At 41.3% G+C, this 14,069-nt stretch overlaps 1 protein-coding gene across 2 annotated transcripts in view; it reads right to left on the bottom strand.

Moving 5' to 3' along the window:
* Positions 1–14,069, bottom strand: part of PLXND1 (plexin D1) — a 184,223-nt gene that overhangs the window by 68,746 nt on the left and 101,408 nt on the right. For both annotated transcript variants that reach the window (XM_087923737.1, XM_026722891.2), the window contains exons 17-19: positions 12,099–12,189; positions 10,576–10,842; positions 9,600–9,749 (exon numbers count right to left, since the gene is read on the bottom strand). In XM_087923737.1, coding sequence (XP_087779863.1) covers positions 9,600–9,749; positions 10,576–10,842; positions 12,099–12,189 — 508 coding nt within the window. The remainder of the gene's footprint in view (positions 1–9,599; positions 9,750–10,575; positions 10,843–12,098; positions 12,190–14,069) is intronic.

Here is a 14,069-nt window from a genome sequence, read left to right on the forward strand (position 1 = left end):
CACCGTGGTTCTCTCTCTATATCATGTTTGCTTTTTAAAGTGATTGCACAGATATCCAGTCGGGTTCACAATGGCAATATGCACAGAAGGGATAAATAACCCTTTCCTTCTGGCCCACTATTCTATCATAAATCCTTTACAACTGTGATTTGTTTCCAAGGATATTACTGACAACAACAAAAAACAAATCAGAAGTAAATAATAGCTGGGAGAAGGGGAAGATTTTGAGTAGATAATATATTGCAGAGGAATGGGTTAACACTTCCAAGCAATGGATAGGTCTGATTTGGGCTGAAACTTAAATGACTGCTTATTCTCATCAATAGTTGCAAGTACTAGGTGTAACTTAAAAGTAGGCTTAATATCCAACACAAATGGAGAATCATTTAGTCAAAATTCAGATGCTTGGCAACTGATTCATGTTTATGACATTTGCTGTCTCCCAGGGTCACCTTTTGCAACCTACTGACAAGCAAAATCATTGGGGAAGCAGATTTGTCAGAGTATATTCATGAACTGGAATAGAACATGGTAACAAGGTCAGCCAATGAACAGGCATAGCAACTAAGTCAGCCAATGAGAACTGTTTTGGAAACTGAAACTAGAAGTAGCCTAGCCGGAAACTGAAACTAAAAGTAGCCTAGGCTGGTTCTATATTAAACTCTGCAACACTGCAGCTATGTTAAATTCTGCAGCTCTGAAGCTATGTTGAGCTCTGACTCTGTCTATTGAAGATGAAACTAACTTACTTGCTTGCTAAAGATTGGAACTCTGCTCTGAACTTGCAACATGTTTCTATTTGAGTTTGCTCCATGTTGGAGGAATTTACAACTGGTTTGTAAAATCTACTTACGTTTATAAAGATGTTAAATGAAGCATCAGCCATCTGTGTTTATTTTTCTGGCGTTGAATTATTGCTGCAAAACTCTCAATAAGATTCACTTAAAAACCAGGTTACTAACCTATCAACTGCATGATTCATTTAACAACTATAGCAAGCAAAGTCGTAAATGGGGCAAAACTCACTTAACAAATACTTCACTTACCAACAGAAATTTTGGGTTCAAATTTTCATTGTAAGTCGAGGACCACCTGTACTGTACTGTAACTGCATCTCTTTCTCTTCCTACCTAGCTAGCTAGCTACATACCAACCAACCAGTTTAAGGTGAAGAACACATTTTCTAAAACTTGTCATCCTTCTTGTTAAACAAGCCTTATAATACAGATGCCAAATGTTTGAAAAATCACTCATATTTCACCCATACACAACTGATGTGATATGACTAGTCTGGAGTTGGATAAGCTACTAAGAAGGCATAGACTACTTTTCAGTTGAACAAATTGTCTATGGAATTACACATATGCTTCTCATGCAGTCACAAATCTTATCTCCCTTGTTATGATTAACATCTGATTTTCTTAATTTATTAGGAAAATATCAAGAATTCATAGTGCTAATATTTGCTGGTTTTGCTTTGACAATGGAATTCAATATATAGACCCCCAAAATGAAAAACTTTTCTCAAATGCATTGGCTTAGTTTTCATCTTATGTTTATAAAATGTTGCACTTCATGGGATAATTTTGTCCTTACTCCTCCCTCTCTTTTTCTCTCTTTCAATGAAAACATTTTTTTCTGCCAATTTAATATGAATACATTTACTGAAAAAGGGGACAACTGGAATTTGGAGTGAGCAAACAGAAAAAGCTATGCATATACTATTAGGCCTTGGGGGTAAATCTCCATCTGTCACCCCTAAGAAGCCAATGTATGAACAGTATGAAAAGTAAGCTATACAAAACAATTAAGTGACATAGCCCAGAAAACTTGTAAAATCACAAAGTCAATCATTTATTGAAGAAAGCTTGTGCACAAGAAGAATTTTACAGCATGAGAGAGCAGTGCCTAGAATCCTGACTTTCTGTGAGGAATATAGGGAGCAATACAGGCTCCATCATTTTTACTAGGATACAATTCAAACTTTCCGTCACCTATCTTAATGCCAGTGAATATTCATTCCTTTTTCAAAGCCTTGTAACCATATTGGTAGAAGCTACTCTACCAATGGAAATAGGGGTAAACCTCTCCTTCTGATAAGGAAGTGTTGCCATAAAAATTGGGGTGGAGCTTCTGTTATTAAGTTAAAAGTCTGGCCAAGTTCCTAATGCCAAAATTAATCACATAGCCAGTTCTGACAATTCTTGAAAGTATTTCTTACTAAGAGCAACTGTTTTTTTCTAGAGTACTCAGTGCGTATGGACTAAAAGACTTCCAAGTTCTCCTATGAGCTGCTCAGAGCATCCAGTAGTGGGAGGTGCTTCAGTCTCCGCATTGTCAGGCTGAGCTTGAATTGAGGAACGCTCCTCCTCCTCCACGTGACTCTTCCGTAGTGTTCCCCAGTTTTAGCTCAGCCTCGTGCAAAACAGGCAGTGCTTTAGCTTGCTCCTTGGCCGAACCACGACTTCGTTTCAAAGACTTCTAATTGAATTTCTTTCAGGTTTGACTCATTCCTTTCTCTCTCTAGCCTCTGCGCAATTGCTCAATTGGTCAAATAAACTAACTAGGGGAAGAGCCGTTCAGCCCCCCAGGAAGGCAGTGGGAGGCTCCGTAGCACTTCGCACGACCTCCCCATAGCCAGAAAATTGCCTCTGCCTAGTTAAAAGCCGCTGTGTTCTCTCTCACTGTTTATTGCTTTTTCGTTGCTTTAGCAGCTTGTTTTTTTGATCGTTGAGAGTCATATTGATCTCCCCCCCCGAATGCTGATTGCATTTAATTAGTTTAATCTCTCCCTTCTCTCACCGGCTCCATACTTGGAGATTCGGTTTCGATTTCCCCAAAGGGAAGAGACCGCTGAGTAATACAGAGCTGTATATTTACTGGCGAACGCCATTTTGGATTGCGAAGAAGCATGGCGTAGGCCTGCTTTCTTCAATTTCCCCGCGCTGTGGGTGGATCTGACTCTAAATAGAGGATTCCTCTAGATCCTCTGAGTCGTTTAACCTCCTTTCTCTGGCAATTTGTTCTCGAGGTTACCTTTTTCTCTCTAAATATTGTTGGCTTAATAAAACCCCACAGTCTTACTCAGCGGCACAGCAGCAGACACCTAGGCCTTGTCTGCCTGTGCAAGCAAGCTGCTGCAGGCCCTATTTCATTTCTACTTGGGCCTCAGGCGTATTGAAACTTGGCTGATTGGTTGATATTTTTCTCAAAACTTGTGTTGCAAGTATACTGTGGCTCCTGGAGCACTAGTGCAACAATCATACCTGTTTTCATTGTTGTATCATTTTCAAGCATAACTTCATTATTAGTATTAATTTTACAATAGTAATACTAATAATTTTAATAATATAAGCAATAATAATAATAATAATATATTCTATACAGTATAATATTGTAATTCATTACATTATTATCACTGAGATACGACTCCCTCTCTGTTTGGATATATACATATAATCATTTTAAAAAAGGGGGGTATGTTAAGAATTATCAGGGCAATCGTCTTGACTCAGATTGGACCCTGGGCGTGCCAACTGCATCATTTTGTCTTTTTCTACCCTATTACTATAATATATAATTTATAAAAAATGGTAGATGGCAACACCTTCATTGGCCCTTCATTGAAGGCAAAAGCCAAAACCCACCATTTGCGCAAGCAGGCTAAAGAGACCAAAGCCTCTCAAAGGGACGCCTTAAGGCATCACAAGGCCCTACAAAAAGAAATTGATAAGCGCACCAGGGAAGCCCTCTCGGTGCCTCAGGCTTTACCATCCTCCAGTCCTTCTACCTCTGTTCAACCCCCCCCTCCTCTAGAACTTCCCCTCTCACCCAGGTGCAGCTTGCCCTCGCAAGGCCAACATGCTCAGACTCCTGGAACGCCAGCTAGAAGGGCGCTAGAAGCCACCTTCACCCCCACAGCCACTGGCCTTTGTCAAGAGGGTTCCCTCATTGAGGAGATTTCGGAGAGACTAAGGACCTGGATGGAGTTGGCCATCTGCCAAGGGATCGCAGACGGAATCCAGCAAGTAACCAGGTCTAGTCATTATCCGGTGGCTCCTGACCTTGAGTCTCAGTCACTAAGATCCCTGCCCAGTTTGGACCACCACCAAGTATACTTGCAAAAGGAGACCCCCTTCCAAGGCCGGGAGGAGGAGGAGGAGGAGGAGGACGAGGGGGAAATGGGCCAGTTCATGGAGGCAGATGAACTCGAAATAGGGTCCATGCAGGATAGCGAGCCCCTACCAGAGGCAGACCCCCTGGAAGGGGAAATGTCTGAGGATGAGGGGCTTATCCCTGACCAGCCCGCCTTTGTGGGTTTATTCAGATCACACCTATTCAAATTTCTGTTATTCAAGGCCAAGAACATCTCAGGCCTAAGTACCCAATCACCAGGAGACACACCCGCAACCTCAACCGAAGGTCCAGTGGACCTAATCTTTAACCAACCTGTAGCTGAGTCTGAGGTTATACCGGTCCCACCCATTTTCTCTGATTTGGTGCAAAAGCAGCCGGCCTCCACAGCGGTACACCTGGCCCCCTCCGGTCACGATAAAAAAATTCTTTAACTTAGACTCAGGATTTTCAAAGTTGCTGAATACCCCAGAGGTAGACGAGACCATAGTGGGCTTAGCATCCTCCTTAATTCCGACTGAGGCGTTAGAGGCCCTAAAGCCTGAGGAAAAGCGGGCCGAGTTAGCCCTGCACACGGCACACCAGTCAGATGCTTGGGCCATCAGATCGGCTATTCTGCATCTTTTCTCATGAGAGCATCCATTCGTTGTCTTTGCCAACTGCAGCAACACGTACCCACAACTAACATCAGGGCGCACCAGGACATTGCAAAGATTATGGCGGCAGCTGAGATTTCCGCGGATGCCACCTACCACTCAGTTAAGTTTTCCTCTCGGGCAATCACCTCACATGTCACCGCCCGCTGCTTACTTTGGCTGAGACACTGGCAGGCAGATTTTAAAAATAAAGCAAAGCTTGCCTCTTCCCCCCTTGTGGGAGATAAGCTGTTTGGCCCCTCCCTGGACCCCTTACTTATGGAGACCTGCAACAAGAAAAAGTTTCTTCCCTCTCTGACCCGAAAATCAGATTTCAGAAACCCCCAGCCCTTTCGGAGGGGCTCCTTTCAGCCTTTCTATCAGGCCCCCTTCTCCCCCCAGTATCAGAGGCCCCGCTCTTCAGATCTGGTCAATCCCAAGATAGAACTGATTCAGGGGACAGGACTAGAAGGGGCGGTCAGTACAAGAGGCCTTTTCGAGGGACAGGAAGCAGACCCTTCTGACATCCAAGATAAGTCAAGAGAGTCTCTCCCCATCAGCAGGCGCCTTAAGTTGTTTGCGACTCAATGGGACTATTCTACCTCTGACGCTTGGGCATGGTTTTCTCATAAATTGGAAAAAGAGTCAATTATCTCCATCGACTCAAATAACTCATTTGGGGGTAGTTGGAACAAAAAGTTTATCTGTCCCCAGATAGACTAATTAGCATCCAAAAATCTGTTTGGGAGATTAGGCGCTCCAGAAAGGTACCCTTACTAGAACTGTCTAAACTATTAGGAAAAATGATATCATGCATTTCTATTATTCCCTGGGCCCGTCTACACTCTAGATCCCTCCAGTGGTTCCTGCTTCCGTACCAGAGATCCGGCAGAAGCAACTCCAAACGCATGGTCAGGGTACCTCCCAAGGTCCTCATGTCCCTACTTTGGTGGGCCAAACAGGTCATCAACAAGGGCTGCCTCTTCAAGAAGCCACAAAGGATTACTATCACCACAGACACCAGCTTATTCGGATGGGGCGCCCACCTGCTGTCACTCACATCCCAGGGCAGATGGTCCGCAATAGAACAGTCGTGCAGCATAAACAGGCTGGAGCTTCATGCTGTTTTCCTTGCCCTCCACAGCTTCCTTCCCCAGGTACGAGGTCAACACATCCTCATCCTAACAGACAATGTGACAGCCAAAGCTCACATAAACAAGCAAGGGGGCACACAATCCATACAATTGATGAGAGAAGCCGAGCGCCTGTGTCACTGGGCAGAGAACAATCTTCTTTCTATCAAGGCAGAGCACATTTCCGGCCTGTCAAACACACAAGCAGATTGGCTAAGCAGGGCCACCTTAGACCAGTCAGAGTGGCACCTCCACCTGTCACTGTTCAAAGAAGCAGCAAGGATATTTGGACAACCAGTGGTGGACCTATTTGCCTCCCCTCTCAATGCCCAGTTCCCGAGATTTTTCTCAAGATACCCATCCCATGGGGTGGAGAATTACAATGCCCTCCTCTGCCCATGCCCAAGGGGGCTCCTGTATGCATTCCCCCCACTAGCACTGGTGCCCTGGGTTATCTAGAAACTGTTACAGGAGAAAGCGGAATTACTCCTAGTGGCGCCTCACTGGCCCAGACGGCCGTGGTTTGCAGACCTTCGTGGTGTGCAGACCTTCACAGCCTTTCAGTAGCCCCTCCTTGGAGGATTCCACCAGACAAGATCTCACTATCTCAGGGACCACTCCTACACCCGGACCCTCAATGGTTCCAATTGACCGTCTGAAGTTTGAGCAGAGCAGATTGAAGAGCGAGAAGCTCTCCAATGAAGTCATTAGCACCATTCTATCTGCCAGGCGACCCTCAACCATCTGTATTTATAATGCCACTTGGTCCATTTTCTGCAGATGGTGTAATAAATCCCCAATAGACCCTACTTCACCTTCTGTAGCTCAGATTTTAGAATTTCTGCAGGAAGGACTTGATAAGGGGCTTTCCCCTAATACCCTGAAGAGGCAGGTAGCTGCGCTAACATCAGTTGTTTCCTGCCAAGGTTTCAGCTCCCTCTCTCATCACCCTAACATACGCTTTTTCCTTAGAGGGGCTACCAATCTAAGTCCCTCAGCAGTACACCATTACCCTATCTGGGACCTTAACAAGGTCCTTCTTTCTCTCACCAAACAACCGTTCGAGCCATTGAGGGAGTCAAGTCTCCAATTTTTTACATATAAGGTAGTTTTTCTGGTAGCCATCACCTCCGCTTGTCGCATATCGGAAATCGCAGCCTTGTCTGTCAGACAAGACCTCTGCGTTTTTCATGCCGATTGGGTGGTTCTCCGTCCCGATCCCTCTTTTATGCCCAAGGTCAACTCAGCTTTCCATAGAGCACAGGAGCTCATCCTCCCAATCTTCTGTCCCATGCCTTCACAGGAGAGGGAAAGGCAATGGCACAAGCTTGATGTTAGGCGCGCTCTGCGAATGTACATCAAGCGCACTCAGTCCTTCAGAAAATCGGAAGCCTTATTTGTTTCCTTTCAGCCCAAGACACAGGGTCACAAGGTGTCTCCATCCACCATACGCCATTGGATAAGAGCAACAATAGCTAGATCATATCAGGCTCAAGCCCTGCAGGTCCCTAGAGGCATAACTGCTCACTCAACTAGGAGTGCGGCAACCTCGGCGGCTTGGGCCACTCAGACACCAATAACTGAAATCTGCCGAGCGGCGACATCACCCTTCATCAGACACTACAAAACTGATGTGTTTGCCTCCGCAGAGGCCTCATTTGGCAGACGGGTTCTGCAACAGGTTCTTAGGGACCCTGAGGAGATTCTGAACCAGACGGAGTCCCTCCCATAGGACAGGCCAAGCTTTGGTATGTCCCACTACTGGATGCTCTCAGCAGCTCATAGGAGAAGGGGTGTTGGTATTTACCTGATATGCCTGTTCTCTTTGAGCTGCGAAGAGCATCCAGCCCCACCCTTTTTTTCCGTCTGGTGGGCTCTTGTTTCGGCCAATGAACTTTTCTAGGTAGTATGGATGAGAGCACTTATTCCTCTTGTCTTCGCAAAACTGGGGAATGCTACAGAGGAGTCACGTGGAGGAGGAGGAGCGTTCCTCAGCCTGACAATGCAGAGACTGAAGCACCTTCCACTACTGGATGCTCTTCGCAGCTCAAAGAGAACGAGCGTATCAGGTAAGTACCAACTCCCCTTCCCTTCCAACTCTGTTATTCTGTTATTCGTAAGTGTGTGCATGTATGTTCAGAGAAGGAACAAAATGTGAATACTACTGAGGGTTACCACATAGATTATGCAATTATTAATGGTAGACAAGATTAACAATTCATCATTAAATTATTGCCATTGGAACAAACCACATTCTATGATTTTTAATTATTCCATCCCATTATTTATTTTGGATAGAACCAGTCATTTTGATAAAATCTTTCTGGTCTTTCATTGGAAGTTTTTGTTACAAATGGCATGCAAAGATACATCTTTTTTTCCTGTCTTCTTTTTCTGGTTGAATTACTTACTTTTCTCTCTCTTCTCACCCCTTGTAAATGTTTGGTAACACTTAAGCATTATATTTTAAAGAGAAAAAGGGAAACTTAGGGAGTTTAAGTCTATATTGCATGGCTCTCCATTCTGGGTAATAAGAACAGAACGGATAGGGAGCAGATTTAATCTTCACCCCAGTGATATCCCTGAGTATGTCTCCTTTGGTTTCTTCCATATGTGGGAACTATTGTCATTTATGGACAAGGAGGATATTGTACAGAAATCAAATTTACATAAATATTCCCAACTGCAGCCCACCTGTGTTCCTTCTCATTATTTACTTATTACCATAGAAACTCTGGAACAAATCAAGAATTTTAGGTGCCAAAATACATCCCCAAAATTGGGTTTGGCTTATTCACAAATGGGCTTATTTATGGGTACTTACAACAGCTTTTCAAAAGTACACCAACATTTTAAGATATATTTAAAACAATTTAAATTAAATTTAAATTGTCCCTTTCTAATAAGATGTACAAATATGGGCTAAAGGTTATGAGTATTGTTTGCTCCATGTTCTCTTCAGGAACCCAAATGAAAGCAACCCTGATAGATGGCTGTCGAAACTCTGTCTGAATAATCCACTGAAGCAGAGTACATAATCTCTCTAACAGCCATTTCCATTTATCAATAGGCACAGCAACATAATAATAAAAATACATTAAAATAATAAAGAATAAAAGCATCAGAAAAGTTAAGACCAATACAATAAGCAAATTGCAGCCTGTTAAATGGACAAATGTTATCCTAGAAAGCCTAGGAAATAAAAGCACAGGGTTTTGCACAGTATGAGCAACTCAATTGGATTTTCACCTATCCTCTGACTTCTACGGGAAATAAATCCAAAACATTATTTCCAGCCTCAGGTGGGATGACTGAAAAAAGAGGCTGTGATGAATATTGTTCATTAGAGGGCCAGCTTTAAAGCATGAAGTACAATGAATGTCCACATTCACAGAGAATCCCTTCTCTTCCCTGATTAAGTGCCATCTGTGTCTGAAGCAAGAACGGCAAATCTTTATAGACTTTTGAAGCTCAGAAAACAATATTCAACAATATATAACAATTTATAACCTCTGTATATTTTCATTAATATTTTGATATTATTTTCTTTCAACATAGATGCCAAAGGCAAAATATTATTTTTAAAATACTTGGACTTTGTAATAGAAGCCAAATTCCAAGGGGCATAAGAGACTAGATGGGCTACAAAGGAAATTATATACATGTTGGCACATGCTTTCAGGCTCATATCACTTACCGTAACAGGGAGTTTTCTTTCTGAAGTGCTCAAAGATTCATTGACTGAACAGTGAATGATTTTGTCAGAAACAATTTGGATCTCACAGGAAATTAGGCCAATTTTAACTTCATATTCATTGCTTTCCAGACCAAGGTTGTCAGGCTCTTTCTAATAAGAGAAATAAAGAAGAGCAACATGATTCTACCAGAAACTAAATTCAGCCCTCAACATTTCTGAACTTTATTGACTTCAAAGCTCTCAGATAGCACCTTTCATTTTTTTCAAGGCACAAATACAAAACTCTTCCCATCCTCTTTATTTTTCTATTTTAGCTAAGATATTAATGCATATAAAAACAGGAGTTGTTTACCAATCCCTTTCAAATTCCTAGAATAGAAAACTTGAGCTAAAAAGCCTTGAATGCAAATTGTGCTTTTGATCTTTACCTGATAGTCAATATTGAAATCTAATGGGAAACAGATGAAGAATAATCTGGGGAAAAACAGAATGAGGGAAGGTAGTGCTTACATTGCCTGCTGATGAATACACTGTCTAGTGCTTTTGAAGCTTAGATTTTCAGTAACCATAATGGCCTTCAAGTAGCATTGTTTCTTGATCAAACCTATTACTTTATCAAAATTGTCTTCTTTATTTAAGAGAAGCTATTAGAATAAGCAGGTTGGTGGGTTTTTTTTGAATAAGAATGCTTTTTCAACTACTGTTTGGTCATACATTTGTTCCTTGTAATTGTTTTTATTTACTCATATTCTTAAGTTGTTAGAAAAAGAACAAACTTTTATTTGAATGCTCATGGCTACATTTTTACTGTTTAGTTGAGCCAAGTTTTCCTTCTCCAACACATAATGATTAAAGGTGGCAATTTGCCTATGTCACACTATGTTGCCTTCTCAAGATTCTTTCTCCTTGGAGGCTTAAATATTTCCACATTAAGCATCCTCCTCTCTCTCAGTGTCCATATATTCCAAATTCTTACGTGTATAACAAGGGTGAAAGGCTCTCCAGGATGATGTTTAATCAATTTCTCTTTATTGGCTGTGAAGAACTGGGGATCTGTATAGTATTCCATGTGGAATTTGCTAACATGTACAGCTTCCTCGGTGTATTCAAAGGGGAAAAGGCTCTCATCGGTATACAGGAATCCATTGATGAAAAAGTCCACTAATGCTGGCTTGCTTCCAGTAAGATTGGAGGCAGCTGGAGAAGGGCAGGTAATCACGGTGTCCGAATGAACTTTACAGTTCTAAAAACAGAAGAAATCAAGCAAATTAAACATAGACAAAAGAGATTCTACGAAGTTGGCAACAACTTTCAATATTTGCATTTGCCAAAACAAAAATAGATACTTCCATCAACGGTCGATATAGACCGCAAAACTACAGTGCCATTCAACTTTACTGATGGCAGTGTCTGTGGGGATTCTGTCTGAATGGATTCACTGTTCAGTCAAAACTGAAGAAGCTTCTTGGATGAGAAGCGAAGCATCTTCAAGGAAAAACAAAGTCCAGTTGCCTTTTGAAAAAGCACCTGTGGGGTTTACGGGTGACAGAAGGTAAGAGATGCTAGGTAAACAGAAGCAAAGACTAACTTCCTGAACACTGAAAAAATATTGAATGGAAAATCTGAGAGAGAATTCAATTCTGCAAAACTTTACTTGCATTTCTTTGTTCATAATATATAGAAATAAAAAAGAGAAGAAACACTGATCAGAATCATAAATATTATAGTGGCATAAGCCAAACAACCCAAACCACAAATTCTAGTCCATAGGATATAACTGAAAAGAAAGCATCCAGTGCTAAAACTGGTTTTCTTTAGAGTTTTCTCTAATGAAGAATCAGCATTCACTGCCCACCAAGTAGCTCATTCTCTTTTAGCCTAACTTACTATACATGAGGATAACTAGAATAGAGGAAATATTTATGGCATTTGATGTCATATTTATTTCATACAGCTGACAGCAAAACAATCAGATCTCTGAACACGAGCACTAAATTATCCCCAGAAAAAAAGGAGTATGCATTAGTAATTTTAAGCAAGATCTCCCCTCCCCAATTCCCTATGGAATTAAGTTCTCAGGAACTTAAAACGTTACAATCCAAACAAATTAAAAATAGAAAAATAATGGTAATGGGTGTGAAATCAGTGTCTCCAAAAACGTACCTCATTAGCCTTTAAGATCAAGTCACATACATATTTTGAATCTCATAACAACAAAACTGTGACACTGATGGCAAAGGGAGGTACCAGCTCAAATGTATCTTGGCACATTTGATTGCTTTCTGAAGACTTACTGAAATGTCATGATAAAAGATACATGTGGAATCATAAACAGCTTAGTAACATGACAATACAATTGTCTATAAAAACAAAAAGTAAAACTGAGGATTCTGTACTTACTGAGTAAATGTTTTCAGGTGCTTAGACAAAGTCTATGTTTTGTCCAGCATTTCATTTCTACACATTTTGCTCCTTACTTTTTCACTGGTGAAGACTTACCATTTGTTCTTTTCCAACAACACGAACAACCATTGACACAGTCTGAGCCATCAAAAATCCATTTCCTTCCACAGTGATGGTTCTGCCGCCGCTATTAATTCAGAATAAAGGGAAACAGAAAGATAAGGGATTAGATGAAAAATTGAAGGGGGAAATATAAGCCTAATAAGTAAATTATATGAAATAAATTTGCACAGTCCTAATAACAATTCTTTATAGAATAAATATTATTTTTATGAAATATGTACCTTCCCCAGTACCTATAATATGAAAAACAAGACTTAGATTCGAGGACACAGAAATCTACATTTGTCCTTAATCTTTGTCACATCGTTTACTTGACAAAAATAGTTTTCCCCACCCCTTTAAGGAAGACTTGACAACCTTCTGCTGTTTAAGCAGAATAAGGTTTTTGATTGATATTACTATGTAACATTTTATTGACTTGGTGCAGAAACTTTATATAGGACACATGGATTGTTTTATCCATATACTTTGCAAGTATATATAGACTGTATGTAAGATTTACATGTAACCAAGACATGCTTTCCACATGTACATAAAAATAAAATGAAAAGAATGTGTGTCAGGATTCAAACCACATGGCTTACATATTTGTATTTGGATGCAAATACAAAAGGCCAGAGGTTGGGTCATAATGTTGTAGCACATACTTCATCATTTCTTTATGTTTGTATCAGATACTTATGATTTCCTTATAGTCTTATTATCATGTTCCTCATTCTCTGAACGTCCTGAAAAACTCCTGGGTAAATCTTTACAATGACTACTCGTCTTTACTCAACCAGTTCTCAAACACATATTAGTTTTCTCTGCTCCTCCCCAGCCGAATCATAAGAGGAACTTGATTTGCTTCTAGACATTTGCTAACAGCAGACAGAAGCCAAGACAATCAGTGATACAGTATAGCAGGGTGGTCAAACTCAAGGCCTGGGTGCTGGATCTGGCCCATGGGGTGCTTAGATCTGGCCCACGTGGCCACCCTGGAAACAGCGAGGGACCAGCCTGTGGTATTTCTGCCAGCAAAAATGGAGCTCGGGAGGGCCGTGTGTGGCTCTTCTGAGCTCCGTTTTCTCTGGCAGAAGGTTGCAAGAGGCCGTCACAGCTGAAAACGGAGCTCGGGAGCCACTACAGTTGCCCCCAGCCCTCAAGTTGGCCATGACCATCCTGGCCATGCCCACCCCAGCCTTCCTAGGTCAAACACAACCCTGATGCAGCCCTCAATGAAATTGAATTTGACACCCCTGCTGTATAACATCCAGGAATATTCAATAGGTCACTGGAGCAGAAAGATTATCAATTAACCAAGAAACACTTCACCACTGAACTTTAATGGAAATACAGTTTGAATATTTTTTTTTTGTCTTGCTGCCAAACCAAAACCTCCAGCAGCAGCTGCTTACGAGTAAATAAGTTTGAATACTTTCCCCCTTAAAAGCTGCCTTTAGACAGCTAAATGTGGAACCTCCTCTGCAGAATCTATTAAAGGAAATAATGAAATGAACCTAGAACATGCCACTAGCTTTGAGAGCAGAAAAGGAAAATTGCAAGAACACTTAGACTTATATATTGCTTCATAGTGCTTCTCTCTAAGTGGTTTACAAAGTCAGCATATTGCCCCCAACAACCTGGGTCCTCATTTTACCCACCTCAGAAGGATGGAAGGCTGAGTCAACCTTGAGCCTGGTGATATTCGATCTGCCAAATTGCAGATGGCCTATCTGCACTGGTTACCAAAAACTTTTATCCAGGCTTTCTTTTCCATCCAACTTTTTATTATTTCACACACTTCATGTCCTGTTTGCTTTAACTACCAGTATATTGGTTCATTAGGAAATCAAAATATTTTATTTATTTATTTATCTAATTTGTCAATTGCTTACAAAATAATAGGAATAAGTATAAACGTGAGTAAGAATACAGGAAATAGGTACAAATAAATGGGGACAA

Source organism: Pseudonaja textilis, chromosome 2 (genome assembly GCF_049901715.1).
Source record: "Pseudonaja textilis isolate UNSWEBS1 chromosome 2, rPseTex1.2, whole genome shotgun sequence".
NCBI classification, from domain to species: domain Eukaryota; kingdom Metazoa; phylum Chordata; class Lepidosauria; order Squamata; family Elapidae; genus Pseudonaja; species Pseudonaja textilis.